Genomic DNA, 25754 nt, shown 5'->3' on the forward strand with positions numbered 1-25754 from the left:
CTCTCACCTGTACTTGAGTCTGTTCATGTTTTGCATCAAATGTGGCAGTCATGCTGGAGGCATGACTCCAAGTCAGCCAGCACAAGACCAAAGAAAAGAGAGAGAAGTCCTTCATGCATGTGTTTTCATAAACTTGGTCAAAGATATCTTTTCTAAGCAGTGCCAACCTCATATGATCCAATTATTTATTCAATCAATGTTTGTTAAAAACCTGCAACACTTAAAGAACTAATTTGGATCCAGAAACCTTGAATATAAGGAGTAGGCCGGGCGCGGTGGCTCAAGCCTATAATCCCAGCACTTTGGGAGGCCAAGGCGGGTGGATCATGAGGTCAAGAGATTGAGACCATCTTGGTCAGCATGGTGAGACCCTGTCTCTACTAAAAATACAAAAAATTAGCTGGGCATGGTGGCATGTCCCTGTAATCCCAGCTACTCGGGAGGCTGAGGCAGGAGAATTGCCTGAACCCAGGAGGCGGAGGTTGCGGTGAGCCAAGATCACGCCATTGCACTCCAGCCTGGGTCACAAGAGCGAAACTCCATCTCAAAATAAAAAAGGAGTAGCTGGTCCCTGACTCAAGGAGTTTGCATAGCAGTTTGACAACTTAAATAATCCCTAGGTGAGGTGAAATGTGGTTGTTTCAAAAGGAAGGGAGAGCAAAGCCAGCTGATAGCCTTATAGATAAAGAATAAAGATGGTGGCATTAGGGTTGGGCTGGAAAGAGTGAGCAACTGCCTCAAAAGTGAAGATCAGAGGTGGAGCAGGGTCTCAGCAGTGGGTGAGCAACCACAAAGAAATGTGGGCTGGGATCTGGGAATGTTCACTGGGTCACAGCCCAGAGCACTTGGAGGGAAGTAGGAGAGACATTCTTGGCCTGTATTAAACTCCTTTTCATTGGAATTGCTATCAAATCAGGTATTCTCCATTCTATATTATTGATTTTTTTGAGCTTAAATGCAATTTTTGATACTTAAATGTATTCTTATTACATTGTATTGGGCTGGTTTTGGTCCAACATTCATATACTAAGAGGTAATGAGATTGGAAGATGTTTGAGAAGTCAGGGAAACCTACTAAAAAAAAAGTGGATTAGATCTGTAATTTTCAAGGTTGTATTGTTTCTTTTATTAGTAAGATTCTTTCTATAAGCATCAACTATAATTTAGAAACAACATGTAAAAACAGATACATTCAGAAAAAGCAGTCCTGGTTGACACTGGCATGGGTGGCTGGTCCAGCGTCTTCCCCACTCTCAGACATGCCCTGGCCTTCTTCCCCCTCGCCCAACTAGAATGCTTTTGTGGAGTCCAAGAGCATCCACGTTCCTTAGATCCTTAGGGCCACCAAGGATATTCTGTGGCTCCCAGAATCGGGTCTCTTCAGGCCTACCACCTTCTAGATCCCTACACAAGCCCCTGAAAAAGATGTGAACAGCACAAGGCACAGGATGGCAGCAGAGGGGCCAGGAAGAAAGACTCCTCCAACAAAAGCACATTCTTGCCAAGTGCAGCCTCTCAACCAGTTATGTGCCAGCCATAGGCCCTTCCTTTTTATTTAGTTGTATTAAAAGTCTTGGCCAGGTGAATTTCAAAGAACATATTTCAAGGAGTGGTGACCCTCCAACCTTTTATGCTCACTGATTTAATACACTTCAGTTCTCTCTGGAGAACCACTTGCCCTCTCTTCATCTGTGGCTCTCAAACTACCTATGCATTTGAAAAGCTCTTTTAGGGGGCCACATGGAAAGCATAAGAAATGGAGGCAGCCCCTAGAAGCAAAGACCAGCTCCTGGATAACTGCCTGCAAGAAAACAAGGACCTCAGACCTGCAGCCACAAGGCCAACCACCTAAGTGAGCTTGGAAGTGGATTCTTCCCACCAAAGCCTCTAATAAGGAACACAGCTCTGCTCACATCGATTTCAGTTTAGTGAGACCCTCAGCAGTACAGGACCCAGTTGAGCCCACCTGGATTTCTAACCTATAGGAACTGTAAAATAAGTAGGGTGTGTGTGTGTGTGTGTAAGCCTCTTATAGAACTATCTTCCACCCTTTAATCTCAAACACACTGAGAAAACCTAAAGATATAGCCCTTGTTGTCACCTTGAGCCCTTAACTTGCCACAGGATGCCTAAACATTATTTCTGGGTGTGTTGTGAGGGTGTTTCTGGAAGAGATTAGCATTTGAATTGGTCGACTGAGTAGACTAGATGTCCCTCCCCAGTGTGAATGAACGTCATCCAGTCACTGAGGACCCGAAAAGAACAAAAGCGCAGAGGAAGGCTGGATTAACTGCCTGACTGCTTGAACCGGAACGTCCATCTTCTGCCCTTGTTGATCCTGGTTCTCACGGCTTGGGACCTGGACTGGAATCTATCATCAGCTGCCAGCTCTCAAGCCTGTGAACTACACCACTGGCTTTCCTGGGTCTCCAGCTTGCAGACACCAGACTGTGGGGCTCCTCAGCCTCCATAATCACGTGAGCCAAAACCTTATAATAAACCTGTGTGTGTGTGTGTGTGTGTGTGTGTGTGTGTGTGTGTGCACGCGCGCGCAATCTCCTACTGGTTCTGTTTTGCTGGAGAACCCTAATACACCTCTTTCTTGTCATTATGTGATGCATACTGAATATTTTAAACCGCATTTGTCACAGGATTTTGAAAACGTGATCATTTGTTTCATCCCCTCTTCCTCTGCGGCAAGAATCTAAATTCATTTTGCCCCATGATCTTCACCAGAGCGGCATACTTGCCTCTCCCCTCATCAGATTTAAAAGGTTCCTGTGATTTAGGGTCTTCCAGCACCCCTCAGGAAGCTTGACAATGAAGAGGAATTATTGATGAATGTGGAAAGACCAGGGGTGGGCATTCATTTTTAATGACTGCACTCCTTCCCCTGACTAAGTGGAATCAAGCCTTCCTGCCTGAATTTCATCCATTCATCATGCTCGCACAGTGGCTGACACACAGTAGGAACTCAGTATTTATTTGTTGGATAAATTTTTAAAAAGATATAACTTACTTGTATCACTAAATTTTGTATATGAAGTAAAATATGGATGTCTGAGAACATAGCACAATTGAGTTTATAGAAGAAAAAAATGCAGATAGAGATTAAAGGTCAAATACTTCCTTTGTCATCTAATTATCCAAACTGTCAACAAGTCCAGTCTTCTTGAAAATGAGGAGCATCCTGCCTTGCTACTTGCCCTCAGTGGCAAATTCTGTTGGGTGCCAAAGCAGACAGCCCCTGGATTGCCCAGGCTCCTCCCTCACTGACACTCCCCAGGCCTGGACAGCCATGACTCTTGACAAGTGGCATGGGTGTGTGACTCAGCCCTCGCCAAGGAGACCTGAGGGAATGAATGTCTGTTGGGGGTTTCTGGGAGAGGTTTTACTTGCTAATAAAAAGGGACATGTGGCAGGAAAAACTGCCCAGTTTTTCACCATTGTCATCACATTTGTATTAGACACCTGGAATTGCCACAGTCACACTGTGAGGAAGATCATGAGGAGAGGCCTGCAGACAGGCTGAGGACAAGTGCAGAAAGATGGCAGCACTTGGGTCCCTGGTGGCATCTTTAAGCCATTGAAAAAGCTGACTCTGCAATCTCCCCACTTTGTTAGAGACTTCCTGCTCAGTAAGATAAGATGAAAACCCCTACGGCTTAAGCCACGTTTAGTGGGATTTCCTGCTATGAACAGTGGAAAGCAACCCAACTGACACCCATGACCACCACCCTTATTCTATTTCCCTGGGTTTCTGTTGGCCTTGCCCCCATTCTGGCCCTTTCTCCAGGGCCAGTTGTCAAAATGCACAGCTCTCTAAGGAAAATACCACCATTGCTCCCTTCAACCCATCGCAACAAGTCCAGGCCCTTGCCTCAACCACAAAATCTTCCCCAGACTCTTCACATGCAAGCTCACGGTCAAGGACACCCTACAGGGTGACCCTGGAGAGGCGTCCATGCATATCCATCTTAGGTTGGCTATAACAAATGACCACAAAATTGGAGGCTTACAACAATAGAAATTTCTCACAGTTTTGGAAGCCAGAAGTTCAAAATCAGTATCAAAAATCAAGGTTTTAACAGCCCCACGCTCCTTTTGGAGGCTAAGCCTCCGAACAATCCACTCACTGTTTTTTTCTGGCACTAGTGGCTGCTGGCATTCCTTGGCTTGTGGCCTCATTACTCCAATCTTCAAAGCATTTTCAACTCTCTACTCTGCCTTCACCTCTTTGTGTAAAAAAATCTCCCTCTGCCTCTCTGTTAGATGCACACACACCTCTCTGTGCACAGCACCTCCTCTCTGGAAGAAGCTTTCTCTGGGAAAGGGGAACTAGGGAAGTGAGGATAAGAGGCGAGAGGAAGATGCAGTCTTTACTATATATACATTTGCACTGTAAGCATTTTGTTTAAAATTACTATATTGGGAGGTCGAGGCAGGTGGATCACGAGGTCAAGAGATTGAGACCATCCTGGTCAACATGGTGAAACCCCGTCTCTACTAAAAATGCAAAAAAAAATTAGTTGGGCATGGTGGTGTGTGCCTGTAATCCCAGCTACTCAGGAGGCTGAGGCAGGAGAATTGCCTGAACCCAGAAGGCGGAGGTTGCGGTGAGCCGAGGTCACGCCATTGCACTCCAGCCTGGGTAACAAGAGCAAAACTCTGTCTCAAAAAAAAAAAAAATTTTTCTATAAAACTTCCAATAACTTTTATATCAATTTGCAACCTAATATTCCTGAATGGAATTTTTTTTACACATGCTCTGTTGCCCCAGAAGCAGACCCTAAGACAAGCATTCATGTACAAGTAACTTATGAAGGAAGTGTTGCCAGTGAGGGAGCAGGAGAAGTCAGACACCAAAGTGGAGGCAGCCCAACAAGGACACAATTTTAAGAACATCCGTGACCAGTGGCTTAGTCTGATCCCGAGGGGAGCTTTGAGGGGTGAGTTATGCTCAGAGTTGTCCCCATCTGAGGCCAGGGAGCGGGGCTTTCATACACCCACTCTCCTCATGATCCTCCTCACAGTGTGACTGTGGCAATTCCAGGTGTCTCATTGACAAGGACCACCCCAGGGGCACTTGTGGCTCTTGTTGCCTAAAGCAGGGCAGGCTCCGAGGGCTCAGGAGCAGGGCTCTGTTAAGAGGCACAGGTGCCGCCTGTTGGAGCTTTTTACAGTGGTGAAAGGGAGCCCAGGCATCCAGAAGATCACTGATATTATCCATTACGTGTTCTAATGGTGAAAAAAACAAATTAAGAGATGTGCCTTCTCTTCCAGCTGGCCTCTGCTCCTGTTACTTCCCACAGGAAGTGGCAGAAGGACCTAGCCACTTTTGTAGGATGTCTTCTTCCCCAGGTTCCTTGATGTGTGGAGCCTCAGCAAATGCCCCTTTGCATCCTTGTTCCTGGGCATCAAGGAGCAGTCACTCTCTTTGACCCTGTGGAGTTTCCCAGTTCCCTGAGAGCTCTGTTATGGAACCTCTAATCTAATAGTTTTCATTCTTATGTAATCTTCCATGGAGTAAGTCCAGCCCACCTGCCCCATTGGGGCATCATCCCTGCTTCCTGCCACTGCCACAATCCACACACATTTCAGAACCCCCAGGCCAAGTGGCTACTGCCAAGGAGGAGGCAGCGGGAAAATTCTAGCTAAAAAAGATAAAAGAGGGACAGACAGCCGTCTTAGGCTCCACTATCAGAGGACAGGGTCAAAGCTTCAGATCACAAGTCAGGACTCACTAATCAGATTATGGCTCTTTGGAATCACTATTTCTAAATGTAATCTTTTCCCCCTCATTTTGGGAAGGGAAATCACTTATCTGGGGAGCACAAACTGTACAAATGAAGGTTTTCCCTGTGAAGTTCCAAACAGCAGAAAAGCACTAGAGGTCCTCTCCAGAAATGAGGAAAAATAATTTCAGAAGTTCAGGGGAAAGTTTAATATGGCTCCATGGCAAGAAATACTCACAGAGACACTGGCTCCAGGTGACAGGTCACCCTAAAATACAAGTTGGAGGCAACTAAGGAAAACTGCTGTGGCCATGGAGAAGGATGAGTTTGAATTTACAAGGACGGGGGGGTGCCTGAACCTCCAGGGATGGTGACAAAAGCAAGGTAAACCCAAAAGAGGAGGAAGATTGAGCACGGAATGAGCTGAGGTGTGCAGCTGGCGTGAGGTATACACATATGCACCAAAGCCTGGGATGAGATGAGATATGCGAACTATGTACGTGCATATGTGCACATGTATACACACCCCGTTTAAAATCATGCTTAAAGCAAGAAGCTGCACAAGAAAAGAGTATGTTCAAGACAATAAAAGTGGAATTATTCAATTCCTATTTTACTTTCTTGTCTATAAGGAGATAAATACAGCTAAAGTCTAAGAGATTGTGAAGGTTTCTCCCCATTAATGGCATCACCGTGTTTGCATCTGTATTCATCAGGATTCTCCAGAGAAAGAGAATCAGGAGGTTATCTTGCATCTAGAAAGATTTACTTTGAGGAACTGGCTTACATGGCTGTATGTAAAGTGCAAAGTCTGCAGGGTAGCCCAGCAGGCTAGAAATTCCAGCAGGAGTCAGTGTTGCAGTTTTGAGTCTGGAGGCTGAATTCCTTCCTCTTTGGGGACCTCAGTCTTTTTTCTTAAGGCCTTCAACGGATTGGATGAGGTCCACTCACATTATAAAGGGTATACGCTTCTACCGAGTTGAATGTTAATGACATCTACAAATACTTTCACAGCAACATCTAGATTGGTGTTTGATCGAGTAACTGAGTACCATAGCCCAGCGAAGTTGACATAAAATGAACCGTTACAGGATCATTCTGCAACTTAGTTTTCTCGCTTAACGTTTCCTGTAATCCCATCCATGCCAGCTTGTACAGAATGACCTCATCTATAATAAGAATGTATTATCCTTTGTTTAACCATTTCCCTACTGATGGACGTGAACACTGTTACCTTTTTTGACATTACAAATAATGCTGAGATAATATCCTTGTCCATGCCTTCTTGTGAACACGAGCATTTGTTTCTTTAGAAGAGAGGGACATGAAGTATGAAATTGCTGAGTCATGGATGGGGGTGGGCATTTCAAATTGTTAACAGATGTTGGCAATTTGCCCTCCAAAGCAAACTTGAAAATTTTAAATGAGCTCAAGCTGAGGTGAACTACATTTTTTTTTTCAGGAAAAGGCAGTCATCCATACATACGATTCTGTACACAGGTGTGTAACCGTCAAGGTGAGTGGCACACAAAAACTTGATGAAAGTCAAAGTACTGAGAGAGCTGCTCAAACAGGTCTGAGGCTGTTCTGACCTCGTCACTCACCTGTGTTATGATTTGCGTTGGGGTGGGAAAGGATGGAGAGGGGGTTAGGTGTTGATTCCTGGTCCCTTCATGGGAGTGATTATTCACAGGAAAATCATCCCTATCACAGGAAAAAGGCAGAGAACCACTGTCTTTGGCACTAAAGACTATGATCTCAGAACCAAAATAATTATCTTGGAGAAACTGGCAATAAAAAAAAAAAAAAGGCCAGATGGTTTAAAAAGAACAAATATTGGCTCCCTTGTGAATTCTAGAAACCATAGAAATTGATATTACTCCCTGGCAAATCCTAGAGTGGATTCTTAAAAAGATGGTTGGAAGCCTTTGAAAACAACAGCTTGAGCCCAGAAACCTGCAGAAGTTCATGAAGAATAAGGGAGACCTAATGTGTTGTTACACAAGATTATGGGACAGGGTTATAGGCCAGAGTAGGTTTCAGTTACGGAAAAGCATCTCATCAAGCCTTTCACGTAAATACAATGGGGGAATGGAGGGTGGAACAACAGGCCCACCTGAATCCACTGTAGGACGGTTTGGGTTAGCATCAGGCACTGGAGGAGAGATTCCTGCAGCACGCCAAGGACTGCGTCCTTGATCCAGGCTGTTTGCCATTGAGACCAGTCAGGAGCCACCATACAAGTGAATCCTTCAGGGAAGCCAAGGCTGGAAGATCCCCAGAATGAAGAATGATATAAACATGATCAGAAATGTCTTGACAGGCTGGGGAAACGGGTGGAAGCAAACAGTATGAGATAAAATGGGAGTCAGCTCAACAAAAGACTGAATATGCAGGCACAGAGTGGAGAAAAGCTGACTCCAGAGCCTCATGACAAAGTCTGTGGGGTCACAGAGGCTGTTACAATGCCCCAAAGTCATTCTACCTGCAGCTCTACTCATGGAAGTCCAAGTCCACCTTGACGGAAGTCAAGTCTTTGCAGGTAGCAGCTGATTTCTAGGATGCTCATGTCCTTCTGACCTCACCAACTGAGCATGGCAAGTGTGAGCTGTATGTGTTTATGTAAGTTAGACCCATTATCCTAATTACATGTCTTAATTTAAATTATTTAAAAGCATATAAACTATAAGTGCAAAAAAAACGTTGTTTCTCAAAAAACGAAGTTGAATTCCTCGAAGAGACTCCACAAAGAACAATCACTAAAAGGTAACAACTGTGGTTGAATTAGGTATGTGTGGGAGTGGGGCGGGGAGTGGGGGGGGCGACTAGAAAGACTAGAAAAAAATGAAAACGTAGAAGGATTCTGCAGTCAGATTCCATTGATACTTTAAAGAAACTGACACTGGACCTTGTAGATAGCACACTTTGGGTGTGGTTTACCTGAGAAAGATGAAGTAGAACTTTACTTGAGCAGACACTAAATTCAAAAAGATGGGCAAATGACATGTATTTACATACTTTACATTAAAATAAAATATGTAGGATAGGAATCTGATTTTCTTTGGGTCTCTTTTTCAATTAACCCACCAGCCATTATACCAAGTGCATCAGCTATAAATGTTTTTTCTACTGTCTTATGTTCAATTCTGGCACCAAATTTCACAGTAAGCACTGACATTCTAGAACATATTCCAGGAAGAGGGATAAACATGGAAAAGGCTCTATGGCTCAAGCAGCACGTGGTGGTGTCTGTAAGGTCTGATGGGCTGTCAGGCTCAAAGATATACAGATTCAGAGGGAAGAAGAGGGTCTCTGTATTTTGTTCTTTACCTACTCACCTATGTAGTTTTTTCCTTTCCTTTCCAAGTATTACCCTTTCTGCTCACACGCTAGACTGTAAACTCAAAGAAAGTAAACAAAATACCTGTTACAGATGCCCTATGGATAGACATTTACCTTACAACTGCCTTTCATTTTAGGCTGTAGGTTTCCGACTGATCCAAATGCAATTATTTGCATTTGACTCTGCAGGTTCCCTAGCCCAACCTCCTCTGCTTTCAGCATAAGACGAAGGCAACAGGGCAGGGGGTTGGGGGGCGGGGGGAGGATCTGCCTCACTGATGATACCAGGTGACTGACACAGAAAGCAGGATGTAGTGAGGGCTTATTATGTGCTAGGTTCTACATTCACAACTTTTTACTATAGCTTCTCTTTTAATTCTCATCAACTTTGAGAGGTTGCTACCAGTATCCCCATTCATACAACTGAAAATAGAAAAACAGTGGAGGGGGCAGTTTAATTTCCACATACTCCATCACTCAGCTGGGAATTAGAGAGGCAGGATGTACACTCAGGCCAGACTCTGGAATCTCTGTTCTTTTGCCAACATGCTACACTGTCCACACACTATGCTTTCATGTGTGCATGTGTGTGTGCGCATGCACAATGCACATGCAGAGAGAAGGAAGCCAGTGAGACAAGGTGAAATTGGAATGGCACATCTACACAGAGCTGGGGAATCAGCACAGGGGGAGTAAAGAGGCAGGAAAGGGACAGACCAGTTCCCACTGTGGGACATGAGAAAGAGCCGGTCAGGGACGTTTTGTGGTCAGAGCACTAGGGATTACAGGCCTGCCTGGGAGGACAGTGGTTACCAGAAAATCAGGGTCAACCAGAATCCAAAAGGGACCTGCTCAGGGCTTAAACAGGAAAAATCTTTCCCAGAGGCCGAAAGGGTGGGGAAAAGAAGTAGCTGGGTCTCAAGGGTAGAAGGTGTGAGAGCTGGAAAAATACCCCCAGCCTTAGAGAGGGGCGGTCTGTGAGCAAGAGTCAGGGTCTGATGGAGCCTCTTCGAAGAGCTGAGCTGTGGGTGAACATATCCTGGACTGGACATTGCTGGGCTGTGCCGGTAACAGAGCTATCTATATGTAGTGCCCCTAAGACAGGGATTCTCAAGGTGGGGTTCCCATACCAGCAGCATTAGCTCACTTGAAAATGTTTTAGAAATGCAAATTCTTGGGCCCCATCTCAGAGCCACTGTTATAGACTTAATGTTTTATATCCTCCCAAAATGCATACATTGAGGCTCTAGGCCCTAGTGTGGCTGTATTTGGAGATGGGGCCTCTACAGAAGTAATTAAAGTTAAATAAAGTCATAAGGGTGGGGCCCTCCAACAGAATTAGTGTCCTTCTAAGAAGAGACAGCAGAGAGGCCCCCTCCCACCTTTGCGTGCTCAGAGGCAAGGCTATGTGAGGCTACAATGAGAAGGAAGCCATCTGCAAGCCAGGAAGGGACCACTCACCAGAAACCAAACCCTGCCAGAACCTTGATCTTGGACTCTTCAGCCTCCAGAACTGACAGGAAATAAATTTCTGTTGTTTAATCCATCTAGTATGGTATTTTGTTATGGCAGCCCAAGCAGACTAAGACTCCTGTTGAATAGGAAACTAGGAGTACAGCCTGGATACCTGTGTTTTAAAAAGCTCTCCAGGTGATTGTGATACAAGCTCAATTTTGAGAAACACTGGTCTACCTTGGGCTGAACCAAAAAGCTGAACCAGAAAGGACAAATTAGTAACAATGATAGATTACAACAGGAGCTGTGACAGGCTCATGCCCAGAGTTACGAGAACACATAGGAGGGGTCTTTCACCCTGCAGGAGGTGACCTAAGAGCTGACTCCTGAAGGTTGCTTCTACCAGCTGCAAAGAGGAAGAGAAACCCATAAACCAAGGAGTGCAGCGGAAGATCTCTCCTCCATATGCTCTCAGAAGATGTCAATCGCAGAAGCTGTGTTAGCCTCAATGCATGGAGCAGAATCTTGAGAGCACTGAGTAGCACTGGCCCTGAGGCTGAAGGTATGGAGGATGCCCACGGCACCTCTTTGACATAGTCTGTCCCCCAGGTGTTGGTGCTCCAGGCCTCTGATGGGAGCAGCAGCCTTGATGATCTCAGAAATGCCTTCAGGTCTTTCTTTTGCTGTCTTGGTGAACAGCACACGGCCTCCTTCCACCAGCACCAATCTCCCTATCAAACAGTAGCTTGGTCAACCTTGGTTTTCTCTCCTGAATACACTTTTTCATTCTTGACAACAAAGCCAGGCTAATTTTCCAAATCTTTAAGTTCTGCTTCTCTTTTGATTATAAACTCCATTTTCAGTTTGTTTCTGTCTTCCTGCATTTTACTGTCAGGAGCCAAGAGCAGCTACACTGCACCCTGAACACTTGGCTTAGAGATTTCTTCCATCAAATATCCTAGTTCATCCCTTGTTTGTTCTGCCTTCTTCAAAGCACTAGGACATGAACACAATTCAGCCAAGTTCTCTGCCACTTTATAACAAGGATGGTCTTTCCTCCAGGTTCCAATACCTCGTTCCTCATTTCCATCTAAGACCTCATTAGAACGGCCTTTACTTTCCATATTTCTACCAACTCTCTGATCATGATTACTTAGATAATTTCTGAGAAGTCTGAGGCTCTCTCTACAGCTCTCCTCTTCTTCTGAGCCCTCAGCAGAATCACCTTAACACTCCATTCACGGCAATCTGGGCTCTTTCTAACATGTATCTCCAAACTCTTCCAGTGTCTACCCATTACCCAGTTCTAAAGTCATTCCACGCTTTCATGTATTTGTTACAGCAACAGCCCCACTTCTTGGTACCAATTTCTGTCCCAGTCAATTCCTACTGCTGTAACAATGTACCACAGGCTGGGTAATTTATAAACAATAGAAATTTATTTCTCACATTTCTGGAGGCTGGCAAGTCCAAGATCGGGCATCTTGACACTGACCAACAGGTTCAGTGTCTGGCAAAGGCCCATTCCTCATAGATGGTGCCAAGTAGGTGTCCCTGCATGGTGCAAGGTGGAAGGCCAAAAAGGGGAGACAGTGTCTGCAGCCTCTTTTCTAAGGACATTCATCCCATCCACGAGGGCAGAGCCTTCCCAGCCTCATCATTCCCGGGGTCCCACCTTTCAAATCCACCATCTTGTGGGGTACAATTCCAGCATGAATTCTGGAGGACAACAAATGTTCAAGCCACAGCAGAGGCTCATGCTACTAAAGGGAGTGGGAGTCAGCGTCAACTGCATGAAATTTGGGGACGCCCCAGGATCACCAAAGGAAACAGCAAATTTGATGACTTGTACATTGTACAGGGAAACTTGGTGAACAACAACATCAAAACCATCAATTCACTGTCATCGTGCTCATGAAAATTAAGAAAAATTTGTTTCTGCCCAACTGGATACTAGCCACACTGTTATATTAGAATGTGAAATGCAGTAAGACAATGGCCCATCCAGTGTATGCTAATAAATGCTTACAACTTGCTCTCCAAGTGAAAGAAAACCCAATTTCTAGTGTTTGCCAGTTCCCATGGTGTAAATACTTCCACCATGGACAGTTTCAAACTACCAGTCTACTTTCCCTGAATGAGAAGTTGGAAACAGATATGCAGAACTGGCTGAGATGGTGCACACCACTGGGTCTGTCACAGGTCTTTAAAACCCATTTTTTCCCAAAAGATTCCTGGGAGAAAGCCAAGGCAGCATTCCTGAAATGTGGAGGGCTCCGCAAACATCATCAAATAGATTGCAGCATAAAAATAAGAGGACAGGAGGAAAAATGTTTAAACATCTGAGAAATAAATAAAATTGACCCACTGGAAACCAATCTGCATATTGAGGAAAAGTTTCTGAATCAATGTTCGTCTTTCCTGTACTAACTTCTTAACCCATAAAATTGACCTTTTTTTGAATTAAGAAGAGAACTGTGTCCTTACTTTAGTTTTAACCCTGTCTTCCCCCACAAACACTTTATATAGTATCCATTCACTTCAGTTACATATCAGGATCACAGTTAGCTTCAAAGGCTGAAGAAAGACAAGTCATTGGGGTGCTTTTCCCTTCACCCATGTCATTTGATCACACAAGACCAGAGACATCTGGTGACAGTGGCATCTGTACCCTGGTTCTTAAAATGGAGTGAGCCTCACAACCTCCTGCAGGTCTTGCTAAAATGCAGACTGCCAGGCCCCACCCCCAGGGGGTTCAGCAGATCTGGAGTGGGGCCCAGGAGTCTTCATTTCTAACAGCGTCCCACATGATGCTGATGCTACTGGTCCTGGAGTCGCACTGATTTTTAAGAACCATTTTATAGCTGATTTTGGATCACTGCCATCAAGTCATCTTTTTTGAGGAACCACAGAGCCCTCCCTTAACAGCCATTTTAATATACAGACAGCAGGAATTTTACACACATCCCCATGGCCTGCCAATCACTCGGCACAGGCACATGTTTTGGGTGCAGCCATGCATCACTACTGTTAGAGCCAAATGTTACAGAGCAAACTGAATGCTGGCTGCTCAGCCCTTAAGAGCCTCAACTCCTGGCATTTCATATTTCACCACCACCTGGAGCCTTCACTCCACCACACATGGTGGGTTGCATGACCTGCCCAACTTACAGTTGAGAAAGGACAGGGTCCTGAGAGGTGACAGGACCTGCCCATGCCTCCTCAGCATCTTGGACTGAGCCTTACTTTCTCTGCATCACATTTCTAGTTAGGAGCATGGACGCTGGAGAGACCATTGGCAGCAGGGTCACACAGGAGTAACTGGTGGAGCTGATCTCACACCAGGTCATCATCTGGTTCCCTCCCTCAGGACTTCTTGCCCCTACGCTAACCAGAGCTGGATGCTGTGATTTTCCAACTCCTGCTTCTGACGATTCCAGTTCATCTGGGTACTCCATTGCTATCATGCTTGCAAGCGGTTACTTCCCATCCCTGTTTAGACGCAGGCATGCCCCCAACAGCCTTGCTCCTCACTTCACCCGTGCTGGGAACCATTGCAGCTTCAAAGCTGAGTAATAGTGTCCCGGGGGCATCCAACTCACCCTCCTACCCCATCTCCACCACAATAACCAGGCAAGGGACTGCCTCGAGCTTACACTTCCGGCAGGCACAAGGGCGTGGCAAGCACTGATTATCTAGAGGGTCCCAGCACCCACACTCCTCATGAAGAGGTGTATTCATGTCTGTCTTCCCTTGCCCTGGAGAGCCCGACTTGGCAGAGGCCCTCACAGCAATGGCAATCCTGTGTTCTTCCAAGGCATTCAGAAATCAGTTCTCTATGTCCATGTCCAGGTGCGATAGCTCATGCCTGTAATCCCAGCACTTTGAGAGGCCAAGGCAGGGAGATCACTTGAGGTCAGGAGCTTGAGACCAGCATGGCCAACATGGGAAAACACTGTCTTTACTAAAAATACAAAAAGTAGCTGGTGTGGTGGCAGGTGCCTGTAGTCCTAGTTACTCTGGAGGCCAAGGCAGGAGAATCGCTTGAACCCAGAAGGTGGAGGTTGCAGTGAGCCAAGAATGCATCACTGCACTCCAGCCTAGGCAACAAGAGCGAGACTCCATCTCAAACAAACACTAAGCAATCAGTTTTCTATGTCCAAATAGCTTCTCCCTTTATATCCCAGGCACTGTGTGTACAAGAGACTAAAGTCCATGCTTCCACAGTTAGAGAAATGCCTTATAGGTACACACTAGTGAATCTTAGAAGTCAATTAGCTCCTCCAAAGTCCAGCGGATCATGGTTTGAGGAATTTCCCTGCCCACAGCAATTTGGTGGCCTCATGAGTCAACATTTCTCAAATACATTCTTCAGCACTTAATATATAATCTTGGACCAGGGACCTAACCTCTCTGTGCCTCAGTTTCCTCATCTATAAAACAGGCAATAACAGTATTTACTTAAAAGGCTTATTGTGAAGATTAAGTGAGCTCACGTGCATAACACTGAGGATAGCTGGCAGAGGGAGCCACAGGGTCTGGCCCCGATAACGATGCTGCTCTGATTATTAGAGAAGCCACAAACTATGTGGCCTCATTTATATCACTTAGAGCTGTCAGTTACACGCAAATTAATGAAAGATAACTGTCTGTCCACCAAATGGCCAGGAAGGCACGCACAATGTGTTTTTCCAGCAGAGAGGGAAGAGCAGGGCCCACACCTACCTGGGGTTGGGAAAAGAGGGGAATGAAAGGACTAAGGGGGTCCTTCTGGGACCTATCAGGTCAACTCCCTCTCAGAAGAAAGCCACAGCTGAGCAACAGCCCCACAGCCAGATTGAACAGGCGGGTAAAACAACTGCTGTCTAAACAAAAGAAGCAGGGCTGCCAACCCCACACTTACTTCCAGGACGGTCCATTGTTCAACCACAATAGCATCGTAGCCCTGTATGGTTTTGCTATCTTCAGTGGAAACAGCTTCAAAGATGAATACTCCATCTGTCAAGCCCTGTAAGGAATCTGTAGAAAAAGAAAGAGGCGGGGGGTTTGTAAACCGTCTGTGGCAGAAGTCTTCTAAGCAGTAAACATTTCTACTGCATTCATTAATAATCCCAATCAGAACATCTTTTCAGCATGTTAATTAACGAAGGCACACGCAGCCGTAGAGTCTATCTAGCCCTATCAGAATGAATGAGGCTAATTTACCTCACAGTTTTGAATAATATCCTTGATTTTATGAGCCCAAATTTCATTGTTAGCAATCACCATTTGATTTCACGCCTTTACCTTCCTTTTCATGCTCCAGCATCAGGATGCACTGGGGAGAACTTACCCAGGGTAAAACACAGTCATTAGAGACAGTTTTTAGAAGGAAACTATATTTAGGTGAGAGGGTTTTTTTTTTTTTTTTAAAGGGAAGAGATATAACACACCAGATCTGAGTTTGTCAGACGCATTCTAGATGCGTTAATTCTTGGAAGTTCACGCGATATGGGCTGCTGTCCAGACAACATTTTAGGCAGCTCTTGTCAAGAGGTAGAATTTAGGGGAGGGGGAATTTTCCTAAATAATTTACAACTGGAAATGTTTCCCCGGGCACTGCTCTAGTCAATGTACCAGGTTCTGAGCTCTGTACAATTCGACAAGTATACATGGAATGTATAGCATGATTGAGAACTGTCTCAGGCAATAAGGGTAAAAAGAAATATACAACATGTCAGGCCGAGTGGCTCGCGCCTGTAATCCCAGCACTTTGGGAGGCTGAGGTGGGCCGATTGCCTGAGCTTAGGAGTTTGAGACCAGCCTGGGCAACACGGGGAAACCCCATCTCTACTAAAATACAGTAAGTTAGCCGGGCGTGGCAGTGTATGCCTGTAATCCCAGCTACTTGGGAGGTTGAAGTAGAAGAATTGCTTGAAGTGGGGAGGCGGAGGTTGCACTGAGCCAAGATCACACCACTGCACTCCAGCCTGGGTGACAGAGTGAGACTCCATCTCAAAAAAAAGGAAATACAGCACAGAGTCCCTGCGCCTGCAGAATACACTAAGGGAAGCATCTTTTGCCCCTTTGTTTTGTGCATGGCTCTTAAATGCCCTAGGTTAATTTTGATAAAGGATTTGGGGAAAAAATGACTTAGAAGCAAGTGGTCTGGGGCTAGACTCTATTACAAAAGGAGATGTGACTCTTTCAAGGGCTTGGTCTCTTTTCTATAAAATGGGATTATGGAGAGGCAATCTCTCTTGGTTCCTAGATTCTATGCTATAAACACTACTCGATCATAATATTATGAACTGAATGGTGTCCTCCCAAAATTCATATGTTGAAACCCTAAGCCTCAATGTGACTATATTTGGAGACAGATCCTTTAGGAAGGTAATTAAGGTTAAATGAGGTTCCTAGTCCTCATTTAACTGGAGTGGGATGAGGCCTTAGTCCAGTAGGACTTGGGTCCTTATTAGAAGAGGAGGAGAAACCAGAGCCCTCTCTCTCCCTCTCCTGGCGTGTGTCAAGAGGAAAAGCCACGTGAGAACACAGCAGGAAGGTGGCTGTCTACAAGCCAGGAAGAGAGTCTCAGCCAGAAACTGGAGTTGCTGAAACCGTGACCATGGATTTCTAGCCTCTAGAACTGAGAGAAAATAAATGTCTGTTGTTGAAGCCACCCAGTGTGTAGTATTTTGTTATGACAGTCCTAGCAAACTCACACACTTACAAAGCACATTTCGATGATATGCTCCTTTAAAAGGACAATTTTGAACAGGACAAATCTATAATGTGACCTTCCCCCCCACCCCCACAGGGAGGGAAGGGACACAAATTCAGAAAGTCCTCTGAATCACGCTGGAGTTCCTGGAACTGCCAGTATTTACTAGGAATCACAAAGAAAAAGACTAAAAAATGTGAATATATAACAATCTTTGGTTTTTGTCTTCGAACAGACCCCACAAACAAAAGGTCATCAGCATGAGAAAATTATTTGTAACAACAATAACAAAAATAAAGGCTAAGCTTAATATTCTTATATAAAAAAAGCTTTAACAGATAGTTAAAAATACTATTAGAAACAAAAGGCATAAACTAGCAATTAATTAGCTCTTTCTCTTTCCATGGCCAGTAAAAACTGAAAAAAACATTGCACTATCTTTAGTTTGTTTGAGATGGATGGAGTATCACTCTGTCCCTTAGACTGGAGTGCAGTGGCACAATCATGGCTCACTGCAGCCTTAACCTCCTGGTCCAAGTCATCCTCCCACCACAGCCTCCCGAGTAGCTGGGACCACAGGCACATGCCAGCACACCCAGCTCATTGTTTTATTATTTGTGGAGATGGGCATCTCACTACATTGCTCAGACTAGTCTCAGACTGCTGGACTCATGATCCTCGGCCTCCCAAAGTGCCGGAATTACAGACATGAGCCACCACTCCAGGCCTCAACTTCTTTTTTATTTAGCAAGCTGACAAATTTTGAAAAGAAAATTCCCACTGTGGTAAAGGTATGGTGATATGGGAAAGTTTACAGTGCTTAAGGGAATTTTAACCATATAATCTTTCTAGAAAGCAATTTAACAATGTTGCAGGAGCTTGCTGCACAAGGCCCATCCTCCTCCACCCAGAAACCTTACCTTTCTTGTCTATCCTGAGGTAATAACCTCCAACACCATCAAATATCCACCTACAAGCATTACTTACAAAATTACTTAAAAACTTAATCTAAATGTTCAACAATCCAAATATTTAACCACAGAAAAATAGTTAAATTTGGAGATTTATGTACAGTTAATATGAGGCTATCCCTAAAATATCATGGGAATTTAATGATTCAGGAAAATTACTTAGATACAATATTATGGAGAAAAAAGTAGGCTATAAAACTACCATATGAGCTCAATATGGATTTTTATGTTAAAAAGGTTTAGACAAACTTTAAGGAAATATACAAAATGCTAGCAGCCGTTATAAGTGGTGGAATTACATACAATTTGAGTTTTCTGTTATATCCTTTTCTGCAAGGTTATTAACAAGTTAATACAGGTGTAATACAAGTCAATGGGCAACACAGAGGACAATTTCCTTTTTCTCTCCTCTACAAGGCTCTTGAAGGCATAACTAGAATCAAAGAGTTGTTTAAAACTATTGGGAGATGACTTTAGTATAAATATATATAGTAAATATATGTATATTTATTATATATCTAAATCTATAATATTTAGATTATATTTAGTATAATCTAAATAGAAAGAACTTTCCTTAGAGGAGCCTAAAAATAATAAGACAGGGCCTCAGAAGGGTGAGTGGCGTGTTACTGGAGACACTCAAGCTTACCCTGAATAACCTTCCAGCCATTCATTACTGCGATACCTACTGGGAATCTATGATGTGCCACATACTCTTGTAGTCACTGGAGACCTCACAAGCCACAAGACAAAGTCCCTGCCACCATGAAGCTTACCTTGCAGTGGAAGAGGAAGACAATAACATAATGTCAGAGGTGATAAATGCTATAAAAATACCAAGTGGACCAAGGGGAGAGTGTGAAGGTGGACACAGTGGTGGCAGCTATTTTTGAAAAAGGCATCAGGGTAGGGCTCCCCACTTTAAGTGAACTAAGCAAGCAAGGGATTTGGATCTGCAGGGTTTGAGAGTTTCAGGAGGAAGGGACAGCCAGCCTGACATGCAGAGTGAATGAGGGACAGCCAAGGACCAGGTGAGCAGCAGAATCAGGAGAGAAGACTAAATTGACTGGTGGGGAGACCAGCCACTTAGGGCTCTGTTCATCTCACTTGCTTGGCCAATGCAATATTAGCAGAGGCCAAAAAGCACATGTGTGGTTGAGCTTGGCCTCCTGTGTCTTTGCCAGTACGTTGAGAGGGCATACTCCGGCTAGCTAGTTGGTTCTAGGGAGACAGGACAAATGGAGCAGAACTGCTCCAATGGAGCCTGGGACAGCCAGCCTGACATGCAGAGTGAATGAGGGACAGCCAAGGACCAGGTGAGCAGCAGAATCAGGAGAGAAGACTAAATTGACTGGTGGGGAGACCAGCCACTTAGGGCTCTGTTCATCTCACTTGCTTGGCCAATGCAATATTAGCAGAGGCCAAAAAGCACATGTGTGGTTGAGCTTGGCCTCCAGTATCTTTGCCAGTACGTTGAGAGGGCATACTCCGGCTAGCTAGTTGGTTCTAGGGAGACAGGACAAATGGAGCAGAACTGCTCCAATGGAGCCTAGTTGAGCCTCAACAGAGCTGTTCCAGCCAACCCCAAAATCTGCCAGAGTAAATTGTCACCATTGTAAGCCAATGAGTTCTGAAGTTGTTTGTTACACAGCATTATTGGAGTAACAGCTGACTGACACAATGCCCAACCTAGACCCAAAAAACAAGACCACTATACTTTGCTTAGCCTGGGTCCTTATTCCAGAATAATGGGGAGGCCTAAATGGTTCAACAAACCATGGCTATAAGGGTAATAAGCACAGCAGCCTTATCCTGATATTTTCCCAACATAAGATAATTCTCCCTTTTAAGTAAGAGCCCTGTGGGTAAACCAGTAACATGCTCCAGTCTCTTACTTGTCTCCTATCCTGAGAGTCAGTTATCAAACAGCCTCGGCAGGTGCTAAGCTTGCCTCTCTCATCTGCTTTGCTGAAAAGTTTCTCCCGATTGCTTATTCCATGGCCTCCTAAGAGACACTGTTTCATAGGTGATCAGGGAAAACCAGCTGCTCTACAGCTAAATCACATCACAAGTATTCTGGGGTCGAAGGCGAGCATGGACCATAGTCCAGAATCCATCTGGAGCCCCTCTCACAGTAGGGATGCCCTAAAAGACCCCTTTGAGTAAAGCCCTCCCTAGTCTTGGCCTGCGGATACTTGAGACTGGAAGACACTCGATGATTCCATCAGGATTATATCAACACAGCACATATTTCAAGACTTCTACAAAAATATGTTGTATCAAATTTCCAAAGTCTCTACTTCCAGATCTTCTCAACGGAAAACCTCCAAGTCCTTTAAATGTGTCTGCCATATGCTTTAAGTACTTAAGTACCTAATTCAACACAAATTATATGATAGTGTTTAGCCTGCCCATGGCAAGCATGGCAAAGCTGAGGTCCAGAAGAGGGAAGGGGACACTCACAGCCCATCCAGACTTTTTTTTCCACCCCCTGCCGGGCTTCCGCTCTTTCCTTCTGGGTCACAGGCCTGGGAGGGGGACTGTATGGTCAGCAGGAAAGGCTACAGCTAGCTTTGGGGCATGAAGGAGGAACACACCCAGATCCTTATTCACCACCCACCCCATACACTGCCCGCCCCCCAGTCTCCCCATTTCAGCCTGATGCTCCAGTATTCTGAATCCAGAGTGCAGATTTACCTACTTAACCATGAGGGTAATAAGCACAGCAGAATGGCTGTCAAAATCTGATCATCTGTAACAGCAAAAAAGTCAATGAACCACAGAGAACAGACAGCTGGGCTTTTAAAGAGTCCCTGTTTTGATGGCCTTGTCCACTCTTTGTCTCATTACCTTCATGGCTCAGCCTCACTATAATGCGCACCCAGTTGGGTATAAATAGATCTATCTTAGAGTGAAGGCTCCAATGTAAAAAGGTTAAACCACCCTCCATCTATGGAAAACATTCCATTATCACTGCATTTTTTATTAAAGTGAAGATGCTTCCCTACTGTGCACAAAAAGCTATTTGTCCTCGTACTGTATAAATATTTGATGCTGGTCTTTTGGTGAAAGGCCACCTTAATATTCCAAGTTTATGATTTACAATTGTGGGAAAAGGAGATTTGTCATATTACTTCAAGAGGTAAATTCTATGAAGCAACCACTCTTCTTCTGCCGCCTCTGAGACATTAAGACCCTGTCTATCAAGCTAGCCTTCAGGCTCAGCCCTAGACTGCTGTGCTTTGCCAAAGCCTAGCCTGAATGTACACACCATGACAAGTGGTCAGCATATTTGGTCTATTTTTGCAGGGTTAAAAACTAAGTGTTACTGTTCTCCCTTAGCACACTGGAGTAGCTGGCAGAACAGATGCTCTAGGCTCTCTGAGGGTGCCTTCTGTCCATCAGAGGCTGCACGGTGCCCTTGGCACCATCTTGATTCCAGGATTGGCACTGGCCACCTGCATAAGCACCACTGCACATGCGGTCATATGACATGTGATCCCATGGCAACTGTAATCACTGTTCAACCAATCCCAGATAACAGTGCCATGCGGCCTCCCAATCACACTGCAGCTAATTTGCTCTATTAACCAAAGAATGAGCACGGCTGCTGTCTTCTCTTGCTTCTTGAACACTCACTGCTGCTCTGGGCCTGCCGGCCTTCCTACATTCTCAATTCGAGGCACTGAATCATCTAGAAAAGATATTACTTCTCTTCAGCTAGAAAAGGGTTAGCTTGCAAGTTGCAGTGCCATTTAACTGACCAGATAGGGAGGAGCAGCATTCTGATTCACTGTTTGCTGGGTGTGAGGCAGTCTGCCAGGTGCAGTTCAAGGTTTTTCATTGAATCCCCCCCCAAAATTCCAAGAGTCATCATTCCCTTTTAGCAGGTAGACAACTGAGTTAAATGATTTGTCCATGTTCACACGGAATACAAGGGCCAAACCAGACCTGGAGTGTGGTTTGTTTCATTCTAAAATCTACCCACTTTCAACAACAGACATTTATTGAGTTATTAGTGTGATGAGCCAGACCCTGTTTGAGGAACTGGGGGTAGGTGCTAAGCAGGCTAGCTTTCTACCCTTGCAGAGCTGGTGCTTTCTCATCCCTGCACCATACTCTCTCTGCCTTAGAGGTTAGGATGAGATTTCAGTGGGTCACAATGAGATTCATCTGTGTAGATGCCATGCTGTCCTATATGGGGCAAAAAAACAAAAAAATATATATGCTTGTAAATGGCTAAGTTATGTATATAGCTCTATATCTGACACAGTGGAATAGTACACAGCAATGAGAGAAAATGGTCTGCAATTGAATGTAAAGATGTGGACAGATCCCACCATGACAAGTGTATACCCCATTTGCATAAAGTTTGAAACTCATCCATAGTGTTTCAAGCAGGGACTGTGGTTACCCCAGGTGGAGAGAAACAGTGTGGGGCATATGGGGGCCTCTAGGGGTTGATATGTTCTATTTTTTTATCTATGTGCTGGTGACATGTGTGTGCCCACCTTGTGAAAAGCCACTGAGCTATACCCTTATGATCTGCACCATTTTTTGTGTGTGTGCTAAACTGGAATAAAAGTTTATTTAAAGATGCCCTATGGACACATGAGAAAACGCATTTCATGGCATATGTGCAATTTAGCCCCTACATTATTAAGTGTAACTACTAGGCCAGACATTCCTGGAGATGGTGGTGTCCCCAGGGAGTGGCTGTCAGAATCACCTGGTACCTCTTCATTCTCCCTTCCTAACCAGTCCTGCCCTAAAATCTGCAGGTTCCTGGTGAAACACTCCAATATCAGCTTTTTCCCTCATCACCACTGGCATTACTGGGCATCATCCAGAACTATCATTAGTCACCTTCTGTATACAGGCACTGTGATGTTAAGAAAAGTACAAAAAGTAGGACCTGCCTGGGGGGTTGGTTACAAGTATGTCTGTATAAAATATACACCCCACGTATTTAATATATATTTTATTAAAAACATGTTCATGTTTTTTACATATGTATTTTGCAAATATATGATCACGGAGGATATGCTAGATGTCAAAAAAGGTGGTATAAATAAAATGCCAAGTATTATTGGATTTAGATGCAGCTGGGGCATCAGAAAAACTCTCAAGGAAGACCTATCTTTTAAAAAGTTAAGGCACAGAGAGGCATCTGGGTGTTACATGACCCCTATATGATATAATGTGGAGAACGCATTGCCTGGAATGTATTCTAGTCATAATTCTTAATTTATCAAGGCCTTAGGACTAACTTCCAGTTTACAGGAAACAGAGGCTAGAGAAATAAGATCAATGACAGCATGAGCACTGACCAGATGAATCCATAACGCAGGACATTCTGCAGAATAAGAGGCTAGGTTCCTCTTGAGCAGTCAGGGAAAGAAAAATAGGGCTTTTTTTTTTTTTTTTTTAATGCTAGTATTTTTCCTTTGGCAAAAAGAGAAGGAAGATACGGTCATCACAAACACTGACTGTTGCTGGAGTGGATTCTGGTTTGGATAATCAGCTGCAAAGGCCATTTCTGAAACAAAGAGGTGGAGGACTGCCAGGGTAGGAAAGGGCAAGGGCATGACGAGCGACGAGCAGGGGTGGGCAAGGGGGGTGGGGCAGGGAAGGCAGGGCAAAGAGTGTACTTGGGGGCAGGGGATAGGACAGAACAAGAGGAATTCCAGGTGAGGCAGGGCAAGAGAGACGGTGGCAGTGGCAGCAGCCTCAGGGGCTAGTAGTGGCAGCAGCAATTCTGCAGGCCCAGAGGCCTTGTGAAAAATCAGCCTCCTTGCTGGGTTTTCAGTGGTGGGCAGCCTCAATCTCACCCCAAACTCCTGGCTCTCACCAACCTCCTCTGCAACAGCTGGCTCAGCTGGGAGGTCTCTGCTCCTGGTCTTCCCCATACTCTAGAAAGAGAGAACCTGGCCTTCCTCTCACTGGCTGACATGTTCCTGTGTGCCTGTTTGCTCTGCTACGTGTCCCCTGGACTCATTCTTGCTTCCCATCAGGTCCTTCCACTTCCCCAGAGTGACCTTGGAGTCCTCCTCTCCCCACCTGGATAGCCGCCAAGGTCCCACCAGGGGCCACATCTTTCCTCTTCTATCCCGCCCACCTCATGGGTCCTTTTGTCTGTCAACTCCCTTCTTTCTTCCTGCCACCTTCTTGATGTTACCAGTCAGTAAGCTTGACAATGACATAATGTCTCTGTGCCTCAGTTTCCACAGCTATAACAGAGGCATAACAACAGTACCTACTCCACTGAGATATTGTGAGGATGAAGTCAGCACTAAGTTTGAACTGCTGAGAGCAGCACCCACACAAAGCAACCGCTAAGTGTCCACAGTCATCACTATGTCCCTCCTCTGCCCACGGGCAGAGCCTCCTCCAGCCCAAGACACCCGGTCATTCTAAGGTTTAATGAACGACCCAGGGAGAGGAGTCCTGGACACGATGAGGAGGAGCCCAAACTTGAGGACTGTCCGAGTCTTTCTCCATCCTGGGGTGGGAGGCATAGGGAGGGAGCAATGCCTCCAGAACAGAAGCTCTGGAGTCTGCTCTGCGTAATTCAGGCTGAAACATCACCTTGTTTATGGGACAAAGTTCTTGTGAGTTTTATGACTCTGTGGAAAATATTTTGGAGCAAAAATCTCTATTTAAGAGTCATGGCTGGTGCCTTTCCAGATGGCAAACAGCTTAAAGATGTGTTTCTAGCTCTGCCAGATTTATCTGTAAGGACACTAATTATCTCATTAGAAATAGGTTCCTCTTATGATTATGATTAGCTTGCCATCTTTTGTTTTGTTTTTTGATTCTGGGAAAAGAACATAGACTTATATCATTCCTGGCCAACAGAAACCTTGGACTTCTCCAGAACAGAAACGCCCTAACCCAGTAAGCATTACTCCCAGTCACCCTCTCCCTCCCGACAGACATATAAAGGGTGAAATCGTGTTGAAAATCAGAGTGGGTTTTAATTCATTTTGTTCTGAGAATTTTGCAGCCCTTCCTGACATAGCTACGAACAGCTCCGGTGGAGCTCTAAGATATGGGCTGCTTCTAGGGAGATGCCTGGCCCCGAAGAGGACTTCACACTTGCCAGGGGAAATTTCACGTTCTGCCTTCAGGGCAGGAAGAATGAATTTAATGTGGCTGAAGCCAAGGGAGGCTATAACAGTATTTCAAACACTCAAGGCAAACCTGAAGAAAAAGCTGAGTTGTCGTGTTTCTGGATTCCACGTTGAAGAGTGGGGTGATGGGGAGTAGAGGAGGCTAACTCAGCCTTGATTGCTAAACCACAATGGTAGACAACAGTAAATGACTGTGTGAACGTCCAGGTGTTCTTTCTTGGGGGTCTTAGAGCCTCTAACCTGCTGAGGCAGCGGGGTCAAATAGAAGACCTCCCTTTTATAAATGCCCTGATTTTCCTAAGCAGGGAAGAAATTCCAGGTGGCCACCTTGTATCCACTATCTCCGGCAACGCCCTACATACCCTCAACAACTAACCATCAGTTTCCTAGGGAGGAATGTAAAACTATGCGTGGCCAC

General features: G+C 45.0%; 1 protein-coding gene across 7 annotated transcripts in view; it reads right to left on the reverse strand.

The window, feature by feature from the left end:
- RFTN1 (raftlin, lipid raft linker 1) overlaps positions 1-25754 on the reverse strand; it is a 209361-nt gene that overhangs the window by 28671 nt on the left and 154936 nt on the right. For all 7 annotated transcript variants that reach the window (XM_035277855.2, XM_035277857.2, XM_035277859.3 and 4 more), the window contains exon 7: positions 15436-15551. In XM_035277855.2, the coding sequence (XP_035133746.2) occupies positions 15436-15551 (116 nt within the window). The remainder of the gene's footprint in view (positions 1-15435; positions 15552-25754) is intronic.

This window comes from Callithrix jacchus, chromosome 17, assembly GCF_049354715.1.
Source record: "Callithrix jacchus isolate 240 chromosome 17, calJac240_pri, whole genome shotgun sequence".
Classification (NCBI taxonomy): Eukaryota; Metazoa; Chordata; class Mammalia; order Primates; family Cebidae; genus Callithrix; species Callithrix jacchus.